The sequence below is a fragment of the Crocuta crocuta genome, unplaced genomic scaffold, assembly GCF_008692635.1.
Source record: "Crocuta crocuta isolate KB4526 unplaced genomic scaffold, BGI_CrCroc_1.0 scaffold143, whole genome shotgun sequence".
Classification (NCBI taxonomy): Eukaryota; Metazoa; Chordata; class Mammalia; order Carnivora; family Hyaenidae; genus Crocuta; species Crocuta crocuta.
In genome coordinates, this window is record NW_027529175.1 from 3,822,049 (window position 1) to 3,843,450 (window position 21,402).

General features: G+C 49.9%; 1 protein-coding gene across 9 annotated transcripts in view; it reads right to left on the reverse strand.

Moving 5' to 3' along the window:
- EFCAB6 (EF-hand calcium binding domain 6) overlaps nucleotides 1-21,402 on the reverse strand; it is a 239,973-nt gene that overhangs the window by 25,737 nt on the left and 192,834 nt on the right. For all 9 annotated transcript variants that reach the window (XM_077757996.1, XM_077757994.1, XM_077757995.1 and 6 more), the window contains 2 exons: nucleotides 16,250-16,445; nucleotides 12,958-13,149 (listed from right to left, as the gene is read on the reverse strand). In XM_077757996.1, the coding sequence (XP_077614122.1) occupies nucleotides 12,958-13,149; nucleotides 16,250-16,445 (388 nt within the window). The remainder of the gene's footprint in view (nucleotides 1-12,957; nucleotides 13,150-16,249; nucleotides 16,446-21,402) is intronic.

Genomic DNA, 21,402 nt, shown 5'->3' on the forward strand with positions numbered 1-21,402 from the left:
TCCACACTGTCCACACTGCCTTTCCCCACCCACACCGTCCACACCGCCCACCCCCGTCCACACCGTCCACACTATCCACACTGTCCATACCGCAGTCGAGCAGGAGCCACGGGGCCCGCACCCCGGAGCTCCTGCCCTCAGCCGCTCATCTGACAACTGTATGCACGCCTGGCTCCTCTGGGTACTGTTTAAATACAAAAGAGACCGGGGGGGAAACGTGGGATCTTATACACCATAGGTCTGACCCTGTTAGAGGATGATTTATATGTTTCGGAGGAATTTTCTCTCATTTACTCAAAGGTACTCATGGAGCCTTGTTTTACCAATTGTCCCTCTTGACGTTGCCGAAAAATACCGTACCTGCCTGCCGAAAAGAAAACTCCTGGTCCCCGTTGGCAAAGTGTATAAAAGAAATGCTGTCCCAATATACGAAGTGTGCAACCCTCCCAATATACGAAGTGTGCGATCCTCACGAGCCTGCAGTTGGAGTGCGTCAGTTCAGACATATCCATGTCTCTCATTTAGTAAAACCCAAGTCCTAGCTTTACGCTATAAACTTGTGGTTGCAAATCTTGCCGCTGCTTGGGATCCCCCAAGAGGCTGGGAGTGATCACCCAGTGGGCGGGAGTCAGAGAGAGGCAGTGTGTGGGGGCAGGTCAGAAGGAGGCAGCCTGGGTGGGGAGGTCAGAGGGAGAAAGTTTAGTGGGAAGGTAGAGGGGGGCAGCCTGGGTGGGGGAGACCAGAGGGAGGAAGTCTAGGTTGAGGGGGTAAAGAGAATCGGGCGTGGACCTATGCAGACTTCATCTGGAGCCCATCCCTTCGGCCCAGCATCAGGGCTCCCCTCCCTCTTGCAGGCTGATGTCTCTGGCACCATCCCCTGACCGGATTCTCTCCCAGCACACACAGCTGTTGGCTGAAGAGCCAGAGGGGCCTTGTAGACACAGTGCTGGGACCCCCAGACCACGGCCCATCGTCCCTGCCGTCTCTGGGCGCCTGCACAGGCACACGCAGAAGGGGCACGCCTGGCCGCTATGGNTGCCTTCAAGGCTCTGTTTTCTCAACTCTCCCTCCACGTCCACCTCTCCTCCACGTCCTCTGCCATGTGGGTTTGGATTCAGTCATACGACTTGCTTTGGGCAAGGGAATGTTAACAAGTATGACATGGGCAAAGAATATAAAAAGCACTTGTGTGACCGGGCAAGGCCCCCTGTGCTGGTGGCACTGTCTTGAGAAGATCAGGCTGGGCACATGGCACTGACCCACGGAGGAGGGTGAGAGCAGTGGAGCAGAGATGTCCCAGCCAAGCCACTCAGTGTTGAGCCAGCCTAGATCGTTCACAATACAGATGCAAAAATGAAATAAATGCTCGTTGTTGTGGAGGTTTTGGGGTTGCTTGTTACCTAGTGATAGCTGACCAATACAGTTCTGAATGTCTAGTTTGTAAGAAATAGACAAGCGGGAGCTCAGAGTACAAAGAAAAGAAGTTAAATTGTTTGGCATGGGTGTTTGGTGGTCACCTGGCCGGGAGCAGCAGGCTCGACGGTGTGGTGAATCAAGGTGTCAGATTAGAAATATGTCAGTGTATTAATTTAACTATTATGAAGGTTATAATTAGCTAATCAGATAGCATGATTCTTCTACTAAGTTTTGTTCTGAATACTTAGGGACACAATTACATAGTTTTTCTACGATTCTTTACAGGAGGAAAAAAAAAACCAACAACCCTGAAACTTCATACAGAATAAGAACACAGCAGGTAGCAAAACTCCTAATTAGAAATACTCTGTAAAGAATTCCTCCACTTCCTTTTAAAGAACAGTATAATTACTTCTAAGAATTGAAAAATTGCTTCATTTGATCAAATATTTTGATTAGCAAAGAAAATTAATTGTACTGTATCTTCATTTGTATTTACAGTGAATAAATGAATGTTAAAAATAACAACAGCGGNNNNAATAAAAACACAGAAAAATCTAAATTAAAAAAAAAAAAAAAAAAAAAAGATAAAACGTTAAAAAGTCCAGACAAAAATACAGCAGAAGCTCTGTGTGCAAGTGTACTGTGATAGACCCTTACTGCCGTACCGTGAACCAGACTCTGGCCCCTCTGAGGGCCCCCCACGCACCCCCTGAGGGTGGGCTCTTGTCTACTAGGAGGCCTAGAGATCTGGGTGATCAATGAATTGGTGTCAATAACCCAGTCGCTGTTTGCAGAAGTGGAGGAGTGACACTAGAATTCCAGACATAATCCAGGTTTCCCAGAGCCATGACCACTGCCTAGACCTGAGATCTCTTTCCACGAAGGAAGTCTTTCTGGGCGATGAGTGATGGTCGGTCCAAAGATTCCCAAACCTCCTTTGGAAAGGCCATTAACCAAGACACACTTCCAGTCAAGTGAACCAAGGCTTCCTGAGACCCAGTTCCCGAGGCTGCGCTGCCATCATGCAGGTGCTGGGCTAGGGTGTTATGGAAGATTCTAATCCTTGGATTGCCCCGTGAGGCAGCCATGGTTCTCCCTGTTGTTTAGACAAAGTAAGCGGGAGCGGGGCTTTGAGGGGTCAGGACTCGCCTGCCGGGGGACCCCAGGCTATTCCCCTCAAGCCGACAATGGAGCTCAAGATGGTCTGATGTCAAAACTACGCTCTTCCCACGCACGCAGCACGACTACGCCGCCTACCACATGCACAAGAATGTAAGTACCTACCAATAAGGACACGATAACTCATACACACGATGAGGGCCTGCCTACTGTGCATCACGCGCTGGCCCAGGCACGGGGAACAGAGGCCTGGACAGCAGACGGGCCCCTGCCCTGGAGAGGTTTTGGAGATGACTGGGGAAGCCAAGCGGGGAAGGGAGACCCACCCTGACAGCCCCACCCGCAGCCTGCCTCCCTGGGCCCTTCCCTCTCTGGCATCAGCCCCCCCTGCTCCTGCCCTGTCCCCTCACCCCAACCCATGCCAGTCACGCGCACGGTGCGAGGGAGCTGTCCCCACCTGGGTCTCTGCACACCCAGGAAGCCCCATCTCCCCACATCCAGGCTTGGCGTGAGCTCATCAAGCCTGTTCGCGCTCCTGATGGTGCAGAGTGAAGCCTCCCTCCTCTGGTTCCGAGCTCACTTCCACCAGACAGCTCGACGTTCACAAAGGATGCCTCCCAGGTGCCGTTGCAAACGCCCAATTCACAAACCCTGCGCCAGCGTGAAATTGCCATAAAATGCAGGGAAATAAAGGAAACATTGGAGCCACCCCTTCGACCCTTTAATGATTCAATAAACTCATGGCTGAAGTCATTTATGAAACTATTAAACCAACTTCTTCCACTCAAATAAATTCCACACCATATAATCACATCATTACTAAACATTAAACATGCACTCACTGGAGGAGGAGAGAATAAAAAAATAATAACGGATGCAAACATTTGGGGTTTGCTGCGTTTGGTCCTAGGCAAAGCTCTTTCTGCATTAACCCGCTTAATCCAAGTAACAGTCCCACAGGGTGGACGTGTGGACGGGTCCCCTGCGATGGGGGGACTCTGAGGGCACGAGCCTCCCTGCTCTGTACTTCTAGCTGCGTGACCGGGAACAGAGGCTTTGACCTCTCTGTACCTCAGTTTCTTCAACCGCAACATATGGATAATGGAAGTGCCTGTGCCTTCCAAGGCTGTCAGGAGGCTGGCTGAGTTGATTTACGTACAGGCTTTGGCCCGCACCTGGCTCCACGTGTGTGTAGCGTGTACTCCCACTGGGATGCTGGAGTCTGACTGTGGGGGACAGGACGGCGGTGGTAACTGGCCAGGTGCCATCATTAGTGGGGAGTGACTTGCTCCTTCCCCTTAATCTCTCAGCATGGACCATCCAAATACAGGGCTCAGTGAAAGTCAAGAGATGGAACTTTCCAGTTTATATGCCAGTGGTCACAGCCATTTCTGCCACAGCATAGTCATCCCCGGGAACTGGGAGTGTGTCTACCTCTCTTCCCACCTGCCCGGCGCCCAAGGCTGGCCCCGTGCCTGCCACACATTCTCATCCACATTTGCTGACTGTTGAAAGTTAAGATTCTTGGGGAGCCCGGGTGGCTCAGTCTGGCTCTTGACTTAGGCTCAGGTCATGATCTCATGGTTTGTGAGTTTGAGCCCCAGGTTGGGCTCTGAGCTGACAGAGCAGAGCCTGCTTGGGATTCTCTCTCTCTCCTCAAAATAAACAAACTTAAAAAATATTTAAAAAAAAAACACAACAACAAAGTTAAGATGCTTCCAGTCAAATAGTGCATCTGAAGCCAGAACATAAATGGCTCACCTACAAGTTAGACACCTAGGCATATGACAATCACCAAGATGCCAGCCCTAACTGTACTCTGGATTTTTCTCTGCAAGCCTTATTTGGGACAATGACTTCTTGGGTTGACTCCTGGCTTCCTGATATAGTCATGACCTTGTACAGCACCACTATGGTCCTTAACTGATCACAAATTATAATTAGATTAGACTGTCCTGGCTCTAGAGGGACCATATGAATGGGGACCTGCCTGGACTGGCCACGCCACGGTCTGTTTATTTTGAACATCAGGCAGCATCCCACTAAGGCTAGGAATCAAGAAAGGAGGCCAATTCCGACCGGAGAGGGCATGTTTGTGAGAGTGTTCTGAGAAGGCCAGGGTGAGTGACAGACAGGGGTAGCGCGTCGGAGGAGCTGGGACACGGAGGCGGATGAGAGCCATCCCTGCCCCGCCCCCCCAAACCCCTCCACCTGCCACCAAGAACAGAATGTTTGGGTTTGAGAAAATTCACTCACTCAAAGGTACAGGAACTACTTGACTAGAAATTCGATTTGGATATGCTTTCTCCTGAACCTTGTTGATCGGACAGGATCGCCTTCCTGTCTGCCCAAAACGACTATGTTTGGAAAGGGATCCCTCAGACGGAGAGGTGGTGGGCGGGCACCGTGACCTCCCAGCACAGGTGGAAGCCGGCGTGTCACGGCCCCCTCCGCACTTCTGCCAGGGGCACCAGAAACCAGGCCGCGCTCCCCTTGGTGGCAACCCCTGCTCTGATTCCAGAGCATCCTAACCGGCAGCTCCCAGGGCAGCAGGCGCCCGGCCCCTAATCCTTCCTCGGGGGCGGCTCCAGACCCAGGCGGGGCCCAGGATGCGCGCTGGAGTTGCTATAACCAAGCCCATCTGGGAGAGCTTTTAACCTTGAAGGAATGACTTTGCATAGGTTACGTGGCACCCAGTTTACCAGGTTGTACCTACACGTAACTGTTCATCTTCTGGGACGAAGGTATCTTTGTTCTGTGGCTGTTATCGCTACAGCGGGCTTCAAGGGGGCTGTCAGTGCGAGCGCAGATACCGGGTCAGCACTAGGACCGGCGCAGACGCCGATGCTCAGAGGAAACAGACGTTCGCTCGGGACAAGGTACCAGCGGTGTCCACCGAGCAGGGCAGCCGGGTCACCAAACTCGACGGCCCAGGGAGGGGAGGTGGACGCGTCCTGTCTGCCTGGTGGCCCAGGGGCAGCCACGTGATGCCTGGATGCCCCGCCGGGGGGGCTGCTGCCAATTTTCAAGGCTATGCTGATGATACTGCTCCTTCTTCATTTAGGTACAGTCAGCCCCAGAGTCCGTCCCCCTGGCCAGTCACCAGGGCCACCCCCCCATGTCCAAGTCGGCCTGAGATGTCCCTCACAACCTGCCACTTCCTCAGTGGGCTCTGCCAAGTGGACAGTGGGTGAAATTTAGGGGAAATGCTTTTAAAAAATCACGGAAATGAGATCAAGAGGACTTGGCCTTTCTTGCCATCGGGAGCAAGAGTAAATAACAGTAACGATACATCTTCATCATTTACTTAATTTATCCCCAATAATCTTAGTGCTCTTTCCTGAGAAGGGAGCTCCTCATTCTTTATCCATTCATTAAAAATACATGGACACCATTATATTTACAATAAAAAGAAAGATAAATCCAAGTAATGCTGTTAGCCACTAACATAAATACAATGTTCATAAAAGATTACAAACGTTTTGATGTGCTTTACGGTTCCTTCCTCGGTTAAAAACTACAAGCTTAGATTCTCTCTCAGAAAAACCCATCTTCAGATTATTTAACATCTCGCTGAACGACTTTAAAGATCATATATTATAAACACAAAGTAAGGGAGGATCTCATTGGCGCTCTCTGTGCTACAATGTGACAAAATAATTACTCTGCATTAAATAAGGATGTGTTTTGTTAAAAAAAAATTCCATTATTTCCATGGTAATAAAGTAGAGAGATTTTATATGGGTTTCTGGTATGTCTTTTAAAAATTCTATTTCTGCTCTGAGCGATATTTTTATATTCACGGAAGATACTGAAAGTGCACTTTAAGACTTAAAAGAGATGTTAAGTGGGGACATTTCCTAAAAACAAGGTGATGCTCTATATTTTGCACGTAGCATTTTGAATGTAAAATGTTTTTCCCAGAAGTGAAAAAGAGGTATTTGCTGAGGATGAAATTTCAGATAATGTTTTCACCCAGTTTGTGGGAATCTTATGAAAAAGGTACCAACGTCATCATTTCTTACTCGTCTTTTTTCTTCTTTTTAACTGAGCCACCGGGTAGCATATCGGCTTCAATACATTGTCCCCTTCTTTTATACCCCACGGTTCATGTTTCTCATCTTAAATCGGGCTGTGTTGGTTTGGCAGGAGGGAGGAAGCTCCTGTCTGCAAAGATGGGGGTGCCTCTGTGTTCCCCCAGCTCACAGGCCTCTGGGCCCACAGGAGACCCTGCGTGTGGCTCTCGAAGCCGAGTGGGGTGCACGAGAATGACGGGCCGCCACGGAGACCCAGCCCGGGCTGGGGTGTGTTGATCCGCACCGGCCCGAGGCCCATGACCCCCCACTTTGAGAGGCACTGCCTGACCTTGGCAGTGCCTAACGAAGCGGCAGAAGGAGCATGGAGGAGACGGGGCGCCACGCGAGAGCTGCATACCAGGATCTGAAAATAATGTGGCATCTGTTCTGAAAAGCGCTCAGATGATTTTCACATGTCATGTGTGACAGGCATATGAGACAGGAGATCAATAGACGTTTTGGAGGACAGATTTAGCAGGGCATCCGATAGAAGAAACGGGTTGTGAGTAGGTGTAAAATTCTCATCTCCACTCTCGGCATACTCTCAATCTATTCAAGGCCTTACAAAGCGTGTTAACTACCATTCCAGTTGTTCCTTTTCCAAGAACGGATTCGGTTTGGCGAGGATTATTCAGGGCGAACCTCCTTTGCGGGGAGCGGCACCGGCTGTCTTAATTACATTTTGGTAATCTCCTTTTAATTACTTGCCTCCCATGTGTCCCCTATAGGGGAGGGATGACCGGTATCATATTTAACGAGCTTGAGGATGATGCATTAACTATTCCCACTATTTGTTACTTCTTTGCCTTCTATTCACAACGCCAGCCCAGGACTGAACCCGAGCAGTCGTCATGATGAACGCAGGTCGGCTCTCCTGCAGCCTCCTCCCCGCTCTAAGCTGACTCATGTCCTTGCTCAGAGGTCTCAGTGATCTCAAAGGGACTGAACTCTGGGGCAAAGAACAAAGGGCAGGGGTGGTCTCCGCCCCTGCCCCCACCTCCCCCACCACCCGCAGATGAACGGGAAGCAGGAAAACCCCCATACTGCCTGCTCTGACTTGAACCGCCTGCGGTCGCCGCACATGGAGGCCCCACCCCCTGCCTTCATGCCGGGCTCTCAGCCTAGAAGTCCCTTGATCTGCTTGTCCCTCTGGTGGACGCACCTCTGCCCAAGTGCAGGCTTCTCAGCGACTCCAGGAAAAGCGTGAGAGAGCAGCACAGGGGTCCGGGCGATGCCGTCTCGTGTCCTCAGCCCCAGCCCCTTCCAGCCCAGCACGCTCGCTCCTGTCCCTGAGCACCTTGCCCGTCACCGCTTATTTTGCACTTCATTCTTAAAACCTCCCCGCAAGAACATTCAGCAAAGTGCTTCCAGAGGCGAGGGAGACTCTGGGAAGGAAGTCAGGTACCGCTACTGTCAGTGAAGCAAGCTGGCATCTTCTGAAGCTTTACCCTCGATCCGGGAACTCCAGAGCAGGCAGAGACGCTCATGGTGACCCGCAAGGGAGGATGGCTGTGGCCACACTGAGGCTTGAGCCCCTGCCTCCCCGGCCGGGAGGCCGGCTGCCCTCTGGTACCGGGCGGCTGTGAGGACCCAAGGCGGTCAGGCACTAAGCTGCGGAAGGGTTTGGGGTCATACTTCTACATGCTGAAGAGCGGCACGCGCCCAGCGCTAGAACGCCGAGCTCGGGAGGCATCTGCAGGGCCAACGGCTAGGAGGCCGGTCAAGTCCGTTAGGACGGCCCTGTCTCAGCAGAGCCCTCCTCCCTCTTTCCTCCTTCTAGAAGCCAAAAAGCCGGGGCTGTTCCTGACTCTCATTCCCTCACGAGCATGGATCAGCAAAGCCCCCGTCTCTTCTCCAGACAGCAGCCACAGCAAGCCTTCTGATTTCCACCCGATGCTCCTCCGCAGGTCACCGCAGCCCTCCAGTGCCTGCTTCTGTACGTTACTTGCAGTCAAAGCGTGGCAGTCGGTACCCTGACCCCAAGCGACAAGGCCGCCTGTCCTAGCCCTCGCTGGCCGCACTCCCTTCTCTCACGCCCAGGGCAGCCACACCGCAAGCTGACCGGACCCTTCCTGCCGAGTCCTTGAACTAGCCGTGTCCCTGGCGCCCCGCCCCTAGAGGTCACCTCCTCCAGCCTCTTCAGACATGCCCTCCCTCTGTACCGCTTTATTCTCCTCGGCAGCATGTTCTGGAATCTGACGTAGGATACATTTCTCACTTCTCGTCTCCCCAGCCCGCGAGAATGCAAGCCTCTGGAAGGCAAGGACCGTGTCAGTCTGGGTCACTGCTGGCCCAGCACCAGCCCAGAGCCGGCACACAGGAAACGCCGGTGGGTGGAGGGGTGGGTGAGTTCAGACAGCAGGAGGGGACGCATCAGAGGAAATCCAGGCTCTAGAAAAACCGCTAGCCTGGAAGATGCTGGTGACGTACAGCAAGTGAATTGGCGGTTTTTGGGGAGACGGTGCAGGGCAGCGATGGGAAGCGGAGTGAGAAAGCCAGGCCTCACCCCTCTTACCCACAGTCCCGAAAAATGCTCAGGAGGGTTGTTTTAAGAAATCCAAGGGTGATCGGGAGGGGAGAAGGTGTGTAGCAGGAACAAGTGTCCGTAACCGTCAGTGGGCAGAGCTGGGGGCGAAGAGTTGATCCAGTGATTTCTCTTTTTAATGCCCTTGCCACTGTTCGATTTCCTCTCCAAGGGGCATATATTACTTCGACACAGATACAAAAAGATTGTTAAAAAAAAGAGTCTTTTAAGAGCTGAGAAAATCCCCCAACAGCCCCCAGATCAGCAGCCTGTGAGCTCTGTCCTTCTCCCCACCCCCAAAGGATACTCGCGCAGAAAACAGGACTTGAAGTAAATACACCCAAATGTTAACGGTGGTTGTCCCTAGGGGTGACTTTAATTCTCTCCTTCAAAATTACCGGAATATTCCGGATCGTGTAAAATGGGCATAAACGACTTCTACAGATATTCGCTTAAACCACATCAAATTGTCAGTATTCAATCACGTCTGGCTCTAAAAATGGTGATTTCATGTGATTCAACCCGATAGGAAAAAAAAAATTATTTTAAAAAAAGTACGGGGCTGCTTTCAAGATCAATAAAACTATTCCTATCTTTTGACTTCAGTTATTTTATTTCTTTGGACTCTTTCCTCTAGGAGAGAATCCAAAATGCAGATATAGATTTACATATGAAGTGTTCATGGCGGGGTAACTCACAATGGCAAAAGCTGGGGGGGGAAAATCTGAATGCTTAAAAATCAGGGAGTCGAGGGAACGCTACAGAGATGTTCTAACCCACGTTTGGAAGACCTTCCAGTGACATGGTGCAATTTAATGTGAAGGAGAAAAGCAGCAAGATCCATGATCACCACTGAGACAGTGTTACCTCTACTCTGTAAAACAATGCAGTATATTTGCTCCCTGTGTTCACGGCAGTATTATTCATAACAGCTAAGACATGGAGGCGACCAAAGCGTCTGCTGAGAGATGAGTGGATCAGCAAAGCATGGTGTATCCTTACAACACTATTATTTAGACTCAAAAAGGAAGGCAATTCAGACACAGGCTACAACATGCATGAACTCGCTGAGGACATCATGCGGAGTGCAGTAAGCTAGCCGCAGAAAGCCCACTACCATATGATTCCACTTATATGAAGAGTCAGAATCACAGAGACGCAGAGCAGAGCCGCGGTCACCAGGGGCCAGGGAGAGGGGATTCAGGGAGTTCATTAGTGTCTAGTCTCGGTTTTGCAAGATGAAAAGAGTCTTGGAGGAGGGGGGTGGTGAGGGCTGCACAGCCGTGCGTATGGATATTAATACCACTCGACTGTGCACTTAACGATGGTTAAGATGGTAAATTTTATGTTAAGGGCAGTTTGCCACAAGAAAAGAATTAGGGAAAAGATGCATCAGGGAGAGAGGGAGGGAAAAGATCTTCACGGCAGCGTGGCACGGCGAGAGAATGTCCGTGCGGGGGCTGGGCCTGCCTGGTGTCTGGGTGCCCGCTGGTTGCGGGGTCCGGAGCCTGACTGCCGGGGCCTCACTGGGATAAGAGCCTGGGAGACCGTGGGGGGCAGGGCCCAGCACACAGCAGGGTGCTGCCGGCACGCATCGGCATGGGGTTTCGAGCCCCGTTTTCTTTCTCACACTTTCCTGGGTTTTCCAGAATTTCCACAGTGAATATTTAAAGTCAGGGGGGAAAAAAAAGTCTACTCATTAAAAATGGTGAGGGTCACCATGAACGGACAGAAAAGACTGACAGGAGGAGGTGTTTGCAGCTCTCGTACCAACAAAGGACAGGGACCCTTTCTCAGATAATGAAACCCAGATGGCGCATAACACAAGGAAGTGACCGGCCTCACTGATAGTCGGATGGGCAGAAATGAAAACCTCTGACAGTCCTGGAGACCTGGAGCCTTCGCGGCCCTCACACGGGAGGCTAGCGGGAGCGTGCACTGCTTGGTGCAGCCACAGCCGCGGCCCCCGGGATGCTGACCATGCACCTGCCCTCCGCTCCCACGCAGGGTGACTCTGAGCGTCACAAGGAGACAGACACAGGAGGCTGGCTGGCGCTCTGCTTGTGACGGAGATAACGGCCAACAGTCTACATGGCCGTTAGCGGGAAGATAACTGAATGGGGTGTGCCCATTTAATAGAATATATGCATCTGATGGGCTCATTGTAGAGCGGCCTAATAAGGGAATGAACTAAGACGAAAGGGATAACACGGATAAATCTCAAGCACATGATAGCAACAGAAAAATAAGTGCAGAAAACACTGTTCATTGGAGCCACTGCTATAAAGTTTGAAAACACGCAACCCAACAGAATCTCTTGTTTAGGGGTGTCTGTCTAAATGGCAGAAATGAGGGGCACCTGGGTGGCTTAGTCGGTTAAGCGTCCCACTTTGGCTCAGGTCATGATCTCGCAGTTTGTGGGTTCGGGTCCCGCGTCGGGCTCTGTGCTGACTGCCAGCTCAGAGCCTGGAGCCTGTTTCAGTCTGTGACTCCCTCTCTCTCTGACCCTCCCCTGCTCACGCGGTCTCTCTCTCTCTCCTAGAAACAAAATAAAATAAAATTTAAAAAAAGCTTTAAACGGCAGAGATGAAAGGAGTCACAGCCCGCACAGGAGACCAGCACAGCATCGAGGGGCCCGGAGGTGGGAGAGACTTGCGCACAGACCAGCTCTGCCACTTGCCACCGGGTGGGCTCTGTGCAGATTAATGTCTCTGTGCCCCAGAGTCCTCGTCTATAACGGGATATTAACAGCACACACCAGGTACTGGTACCAAAGGCCTGGACGGGTTCATACATGTAAAGAAAGAGTGGCCCTCGGAAGGCACCGGAGAGAATTTGCTGTCGTTAGTAGCATTATAAAGAACCTCAGACCTTAAAAAGGTTCACGCTGTTTGCTCAAGGCTGCGAATTTTCAAGGATCCGTCCTGGATCAGTGATCAACGATGTATGAACCTAGGTGTTTGTCATACAGGAAAGCGTGTGCCATTGGAAATGACATTAAGTATCCAGCGGCAGGGGACAGTTCCCTATGCTGTGGACTGTCGTGATCTGACGGCCGCGATAGTTCTGGATTGCTCACATGCTTATTTGCATCGCCCCCTCCGGGCAGGCAGGGACCCTACTACTTGTCCGTTCCCTCTCTGCGCAGAATCCGTGTCGGCTGAAACTAGACTGCGATTATTTGTTGCTAATGATGTCGGTTCCTTTATAGTTAGAGATCAAGAAACAGCCTCAGGGTAAACAATGTGCAGCCAGAAATGCAGTCTGGGGGGAAGGAGCAAGAAGGAGCAGTTAGGCACACCCCCTCCTCCAGGAAGCCCTCCCTGACTTCCCCAGCAATCTCTCCTGCGGGGCATGCCTCTGTTAGAGCCCACTTTTGCCACGTTTATCTGTACCCCAGACTTGGCTGATACATGTCCCAGGGCCCAACGCATAGTGTGTCCTCAACAAATGTCTCGCAAGTGGCACTCGGTTCCCTCATTTCCGGCTCAGGGCCCGACACATTGTGGGCCTCACTTCTGCAGACCCCAGATCATCTACAGGGACCTAAGATTCAAGAGGACTCTGAATCTTTGTTTTGTTCTTTGAGAACAAAACAAAACAAAAATAAAGTAAAATAAAAAGGTTTTCAATAAGATATACATACTTACCTTCTAACACTCTATGTAGAATTTATATCACATTTTCATTCGGAATTAGCTAATTACCTGAGGAGATCGCCATTTTACCAGATATGATTTTAATCAATTACCCATTTTTGCGAAACTACTTTTAGCCCGTTTTCAAAGAGAGATGATCGGGTGCTCCCGACATCCTTACCTCTTCAGAGAAAGAGTCGAAGTTCTGGAGAAAATATTTCCAATGTATATGGGGGCTTAGATGAATTTTCAGTTTTCTCAAGAAATAATGATACTGGTTATCTGTGAGTTTGTAACAGAACTCCTTAAGAACTTGTCCAAAATCTGAAGCCTTTACAAACCCAGTGTCCTCTCTATCCAATGCAGAAAATGCCTACAAAAAAAGAGAGAGAAAAGGCAGATGCTACCATCCAGTGAATATTTCAAAAGTATTTTTCTTAAGTATTGCTTTCCTGACTGTGAGTGAAATTAAGTGTATTCGAGTCCTGCGTCAATTCTACATTACTGATCAAAGGCCCCTTGATTAAAACGCTGAGATGGGTAGAGAGCAGGGGCTGCGGTGTGAGAGCTTCCGGGCTTCAGAGAAGGGTCGCTTTGCTGCCTCCTATTTGGCTACGGGGAGGCAGCGGCGTGAGGAGCCCCGGCCCCTTTCACATAGGGCTTCGAAGCCACCCAAGCTCTGAGGAGGCCTGCTTGGCAGAGGACCAGAGAGGCTCCGGGGCTGAAACAGCATGCCCGACATCTCCCCATCACGACTGCCATTGGAGGTTCAGTGATCCCATNTGCAGCTTGATGTCAGAAGCGGCCAGGAGGGGCAGTTAAGGGACTGCCCCGTCCCTGCTCCCATCGGGGCTTGGACAGGGAGGCCGCTGCCCTTTCCCGCCCTGGACCGGCGCCCGCATGGCCTTGCCCACAGGAAGGTCCCCACTGCCACAGTCGTACTCGAGTCAAACTGAAAAAGTGCAAAAATGTGCTATAAAAAGAAAGCACATTTTTTTCCATCTGTCGGAATAAAATCATTCATTTTTATTGCACTAGGAAATCTGTATCAAGTGGTAGGTTAAGATCATTTTTTTTTTTTTTAAGGAAGAATTGAATGCGCTTGCAGACCCCAAACCACATTCCCTGGTGGTTAATTCTCATCAGGGCTAATTAGGCACATCCCATCAGCCCATGGGGGTGGTGGGATGCGTGTAACCCAATCAGCCTTAAAATACTGCCTAGCTTCAAGTTTTTATTTCGCGTGTGGGAATAGGACAAAGCTGTGGGTGGTGGGAAGAACCCAGGACACCCCCCTCCAGCCCACTCCCTGCTCAGAAGTGGACGTTGAACTCTAGCTCTGGTTTCCTACCGTAAGACCGTCACCTCCCTGAGCTCGGCTTCTGTGGTAGGAAAAGAGGGACTTGGTAACTCACACTGTTGTGTTTTACTGTGGCCCGAAAACAGCTGTACGTGCACCTGGCATGCAGTGCGTCCCAACAAAATGTGGAGAGTGACCATAACAATGAGCCAGGCAGCCGGGCATCTGTGTTATGAGGGTGTCAGAAGGCAGCGTGCCGAGGGGCACCTGGGGGGCTCAGTTGGTTAAGCGTCTGACTTCGGCTCAGGTCGGGATCTCACAGTTCGTGGGTTTGAGCCCCATGTCGGACTCTGTGCTGACAGCTCAGAGCCTGGAGCCTGTTTCAGATCCTGTGTCTCCCTCTCTCTCTGCCCCTCCCCCCTGCTCACACTCTGTCCCTCTCTNACTCTCTCTCTCTCAAAAAAAAAAAAAAACATTAACAAAAAAAAGGAAGCCAGTGTGTTGGATGATCCATAAACTCTATAGAAATATGAGGTATTGTAACGTCATTTCAGAAACAAGAGACATCTGAGACACGTCTGCAGTGACCGGTAGAGGCGCATAAGCGCGCCCGGTACTCTCTCGGCCAGCCGTCCTTGGACCTCGCCATTCCCTCTGCGCCTCCCGCCCGATGCCCTCCCTCCCTCCCTCCAATCCATCTGCTCTGTGGCCAGACTCTCGCTCTCTTGCTAAAATGTCACCGCCTAGGGAGTGTTTCTCAGAAGTTACAACCATGGTCCCCCCGAGGGTTCCGCGAACCTCACTTTGAGAAACATCCTGACGGACGTTGGTGGTGCCGCTTTAAGTCAGAAAGGGGCAAAACTATGCTGCAAACGGACTTATTTAGTGTGCAGAGTGCTTTAAACATCTGAAATGTGTCCTGACGTTGAGAAATCAGGAGGTTCCAGAGCCTCTCATGAGAAACGGAAAGCTCTAGCAAAGTGGGGACAATTTTCAGCTCGGTATCTGTCAGCTGGGGCTGAGGAGAAGCTGTCCTTGCGACAGGGCCGCGTCTCCAGCCTGCAGCGGTCACCACCCGGCCCCCCTGGTCGTTTATGTGACCCCCGTCCCGTTGAACTGCCGTGCTCAAATGCTCACGGGGTGACCGTGGGCCCAGGGCCGCCTCACACATGAGCTCTGGTGCTGAAAGGGGCATGGAAGGTGGCCTGTGCGCCTCCCACGTGACCCACATGTTCAGACTAATTTGTATCTTTAGAGAATCATTAAAATAAAGACATAAAAATCTGAAATCCTCACAGAGAACTCCTGGATGTGAAAAATGTCTGCCCTCCAGCAGAAAGGTCAGGTTGGCTGACATTCTAGAACTTCCACAGGCTGGCTGGGTGGCACTTGCCTTTCTCCTCCTCTCTAATCCCTTACGCTGGGACCCCCGAGCTCACCTTGCCTCCATACACTAGGGGAATTTCTCTCGGGGGATTCCGTGAGCATGGTCCTAGGTTTTCGGGAGCATCTGTACATCCTAATATCACAAACATAACGACAGTCTTCTTGCTGCTGCTGGAGGGGAAACGAAGGTATGGCCCAGTCTCAGGGATGGCCGCCTCACCGCGTGCACGGCCACGCGCTATTTTCCGAGGACTCCAGCATGGGCCACGGCATCATCCCTACACATGCCGGGGCTCGGCACGCTCTGCAGTGTCACACAGATGTTAGCGGTCCAGCGTCACGTGCTTGGGGAGCGCCTTCTCACACCTGGCCTGGCTCCTGGCGGCCTTCACAGTGAGTCTTTGTGCCACCGTTGGGTCCCGGCCAACCTCTCCCAGGCCACCTCGTGCTCTGGGCCTGGGGCTCACAGGATACACTGGGCCTGCTCTCACCTGAGGACCTTGGTCCTCTGCCCTCTCTGCCCAGAACCCCTCCCCCTCACAGACAGAGCACCTGCTGAACACTGAGCACCTTATCCTGGCAGCTCCTCGTAGAGCAAAAACGATACACGTTTGCTCAAACACACAAGCTGATCTTGACTGGGCCGTCTGAGTTCTGACACCCCACAAGAGTGAAGGGGGGGACAAGGGTCTGGGAGGAGGGGAGGGCTCCCAGTAGCTCTTCATAAATTCGCATGAGCACCAGGACTTCAGTTTCTAGAATAAAACTACGTTTCAGTCTGTCGTACCGTTGACAAAGCCACATTGGAGGAGTTGACAACTTCCTGCATGCTCTTCACAATGTCCGCCGGGTCTATCGTCTCAAAATTGATTGGTGAGCTCTCCTCTTTTTCTTTTGGCTGAGGTCTTGCTGGCTGGCCATTCTCCACCTCTTTCAAGAAGTCAAGGTAATTGAAGGCATTATCATGCCAGCTGATTCCCCAACTTGTCCCCAAAGAGAGAAAGAAATATATTAATTACAAAAAGCAACCCTATCACATATTCATTCAGCAAATAGCTGCCGAGCACAGACTAGTGTGCAGAATAGGAATAATGGTCAGACACTGTCTCTGGCCCAGAGGAGCACACGTGCCAGTCAGCTTTGAGAGTGGACGGGCACACACCAATACCGCGATACAGCGGAACGAGGTGAGGGTTGCCGGGGCCACAGACTGTCCCGCCCCGAGGTTCTGAGACTTGAAGCCTGGACGACAGGCCTCATAGCTTTGGGTGGCAGAGAAAGGGAAAAGGAGGCCCAACGGAGGAATCTGACGTGTGGACAAAGATGCCTTTGCAGAGACGAGATACTTGCAGAGCAGGATTATGGGAAGATACGCCCGACAGTGGCATCAGGGACGGTCTGGAAATAAGACTGTGGGATGTGCGGGCTCACGTCTGGGGCCATTGAGACCTCAGCTCATGAGGGCTGGACTGAGAAATGGTTGGGGGATGTGAAAAAAAGAGAACTATGTCAAAGACCTTGGAAAGGGAAAAAGGAACCGGGTAAAACATACGTCAGGTTCTTGTTCAAGATCGGCTGGAACTGAGTGGTCAAGCTGAACGCACTCAGAAGATAGTTTTACAAAATCTACACAGCTTAGTATTTTCTCAGAGAGAAATTCTGAGTGCCTGTCACAACGAGGAGGCCCAGGTGGGGACTTCTTCCTGTCCTCCACTCTGACCGAGCAGAAAATACCTTTAGGTTCTAGAAGAAAATACTGCGAGAGAAAATCCCAAAGTTTCTTGAGACCATCAAGCATATATAAAGATGTAAAGTAATTCAAAATAAAGTTTAATTACATTCAAAGTTCACATTTTTGTCACTTAAGTTGTCTGGGGAATACTGGCACTTTCACACCTAAACTTTCTTTCAGCGGATAGAGTTCACGTCAGAGAAGGACAGTGTGGAACGTTGGTAAGCCAGACAGAGAAGTTTCTAGTGACTCAGATATTTGCTTCGAAAGAAAATGAGCCAAGGGCTGTGCTTTTCCAACCCACAGCTGCAGAGTGGCCCTTCCGCGGGCCCCACGTCGCTGGCTCATATGATGGAGACATGGAGGAAAAGGCTAATCAACTCTATTTCATCAGCAGGATAAATTGCCAACTTGGTATTAAAATTTAGTAATAAAATCAAATGCATATGCTAATCGCAGTATTATTTAGAAAAGTCTATTTTGGATCTAGAAATGAATAATCTACATATAATTACCAATAACAGAGATGTTTATCATCAAGAGGTCTTTGAGAAGAAATAAGCAACTGAGCGATGGATCCTCATTAAGGTTTCAATTTGTAAAAAAAAAAAAAAAAAAGTTGATCACCCCCATTGAAAGGTGGACTGCAGAAATTCCAGTCTTTTTGTTGTGATTTAGAAAAGTATCAAGCCTAGCTATATTTTAACAAGACTCTCCTACAATCATTTAGTTAATTATTTATCTGGTGCTGCTTGTCTATGATTTATTCATTGAATGCATATGAATTCTTGTTCAGCTGGAAAGAGGAGGTCTTGTTTAAGGAAGAGGAGAACATATAGGCACATTTGAGGATGAGATGGTCCTTCTTCCATTACACACACACACACACACACACACACACACACACACACACACATTGGCACTGAACTTCTCTCAGCTCAAGTGCAATAGTGATGGCTTCAAGATTGTAAGGAAAAATTATTTTCTCCCTAGGATTCTATGCTCAGACAAGCAAGCAATCTGTGTGAAGGAGATGAAATAGTTTTTGTTTTTTTTTTTTCAGACAAAGAACTCAGACAATTTATTTCTTGCCTGCCCTTTCTTAGAAAGTTACTTCAGGAAGGACTCCAGCAAAACAAGAATGGAAATTAAATAAAAAGCGGATGCCTGGGTGGCTCAGTGGGTTAGGCGTCTGGCTTCAGCTCAGGTTTCTAAGTTCAAGCCCCACATCGGGCTCTGTGCTGACAGCTCAGAGCCCAGAAACCACCTGCTTTGGATTCTGTGTCTCCGTCTCTCTCTGCCCCTCCCTTCCTCTCTCTCTGTCTCTCAAAAATAAATAAACATTAAAAAAAATAAAGAAATAAAAAGGTATGTGATAAAGGGAACAGGGAATCCAACCCTGCTAGGGAACGGGAGGGACAGACCTGGGACAGGACAGTGTGGTGGCCAGGCTATAGGAGACAAGGCAAAAGGGAAAGCCTGTGAGAACTGTATGTGGGATGGCATGTTGGGGAACGCTGAAGGTTGACAAGGTTGAATTTTAACTGAGCCCCATGTTCCTAGGAAGCAGCTCTTTCTATTCCCGTTCTTTCTATTCTTCGCTCATGCGAAGAACCACCTTTCCCCGTGGAACCTAGAAAGGACGCCCGGGTCCCCCAGGTTTGCCTACAAGGTGGACGCAGAGGCGCAGGGAGGGTGCTGCCGGGAAGAAAGCGAATTTTCATTCATTGTGTGCACACTGAACACATCATCTTAGTCGTGAAATGCTGGTCAATGGTTTTTGAGTTTTAGAATCAACCTATGAACCAAGCCCAGAAGGCCTGCTTGTGGCTACAGGATAGAAGGTTAAATTTAACTATGTTTTCCCCAAATTAAAGCCATACCTGGCGGGGCGCTGGGGGGCTCAGTTGGTTAAGCATCCGAGTTCAGCTCAGGTCATGATCTCATCGCTCGTGGGTTCGAGCCCCATGTCGGGCTCTGTGCTGACAGCGCGGAGCCTGAAGCCTGCTTCGCATTCTGTGTCTCCCTCTCTCTCTGCCCCACCCCCACTTGCACTCCACCTCTCTCTCAAAAATGAATAAATGTTAAAAAAATTTTAAAAAAACCAAAAAACCGTACCTGGCAGAAGATGGGACATGGAGGAATCAGAGGGGGCCAGTGGTGGCATGCACAGAAACTGGGAGTGTCACTCTGTCCTTACGATAGGAGAAAAGTTGAACATACTGAAAGCCAATAGCTTTTCTTTGTCCCATAAGAAAACTATGGTCACAGGGTAAAACATCATCCCCCAATCTGGAGGGATCTGGGCAAATACAGCTAAGATCAAAAGCCTTTGGAGCCGGAAGCTGGAAGGAACACTTAAAGGACAGTGTGAAAAACTGGTGGGTGCCGTGTATGGACTGTGGGGGGGGGGGGGGCTCACANGTGAAAGTGGGGTTAAAAATAGGACTAGATGCTCCGCGTCCCTCATCATCAGGGAAACGCAAATCAAAACCACCGCGAGGTGTCACCTCACACCTGTCAGAACGGCTAAAATCAACAACACAGGAAGCCACAGGTGTCAGCTAGGACGCGGAGAAAAGGTAACCCTCGGGCGCCGCTGACTGTAGCAACTTCCAGGTTTCTTCTCCCGGTCGGCGCCCAGACTGCCGGGAGCAGGGGACCAGAGACTCTTCCCTGGCTGGGCTGCCACATTTAGAAAAACAAACCAAAACAACCTAGCGGGGCACCCAGTTAAATGACAATTTCAGATAAACAAAATAATTTTAATATAAATGTATCCCAAATATTACATGGCACATACTTAAGCTAAAAATACTGTTGTTTCTCTGGAATTCAAATTACCCGGGCATCCCTATGTGTTATGTGGCATTCTCTGGGGAATCTGACCAGCACCACCCCCCTGCCCCAAATTTTAAAGACCCTGACACTGGGGGGTTCTCCAAAGAAACCACAGGCCAGGCTGCCCTACTACAGTAGTCTGTACCAAAAGTTCAAAGCAAAGTCAGTAAGCTCTACCTCTCTGTGCAGAACTTCTAATCTGCTTCTTAGGACCTCACTCTTAGTGTAAGCATATTTTTGTGGAGACTGACTAACATGGAAACTACTAGAAAAAAACAACATGGAGGAGAGACTCCTCAGGTGAAGAAAACTTTGAAAAAATCCATCGTTAACACCTTCAGAGAAATGAGATTGTGCATCCATGACCCAAGAACGTGACGCTCTGAAAGAGGAACATGCTAGAACAAAAACAAGTTCTGGTCATTAGAAATATGGTTGAGTGTGACAGCAGAAACGAAAGTCCCCAAAGAAGGGTTGAGAACTGAAACTGAAGAAATCTTCCAGAAGGGGAAGCAGGAAGGAAAAGGTGGAAGATGGGAAAGATTTTAAAATAAAATGAAACATAAATAAACTTAAAAAAAGGTAGAGGGGGAGCACATGGGTGGCTCAGTCTGTTAAGCACCTGACATTGGCTCAGATCATGATCTCGCAGTTTGTGGGTTCGAGCCCAGCATCAGGCTCTGTGCCGACAATTCAGAGCCTGGAGCCTGCTTCAGATTCTGTGTCTTCCTCTCTCTGTCCCTCCCCTGCTCATGCTCTGTTTTTCTCTGTCTCTCAAAAAATGAATAAACATTAAAAAAATGAAGGAAAAAACATCCCATGATCTCATGGTTCGTGGGACTGAGCCCCGCGTCGGGTTGCATGCTGAATGTAGAGCCTATTTGGGATTCTCTCTCTTCCTCTCTCTCTGTCCCTCCCTTGCATTCTCTCTCTCTTTCTCTCAAAAGGAATAAAGAAACTTTTAAAAAATATATAAATAAGGGCGTCTGGGTGGCTCAGTCAGTTAAGCGTCCAACTTTGGCTCAGGTCATGATCTCACGGTTTGTTGGTTTCAGCCCCATGTTGGGCTCTGTACTGACAGTTCGGAGCTTGGAGCCTGCTTCAGACTCTCTATCCCCCTCTCTCTCTCTGAACCTCCCCTGCTCACACTGTCTCTCAATCTCTCTCTCAGAAATAAATATAAAACATTAAAAAAAAATATATATATATATATAAACNTTGAGCCCCACGTTGGGCTCTGTGCCGACAGCTCGGAGCTTGGAGCCTGCTTCAGACTCTTTATCTCCCTCTCTCTCTCTGAACCTCCCCTGCTCACACTGTCTCTCTCTCTCTCTCTCTCTCAGAAATAAATATAAAACATTAAAAAA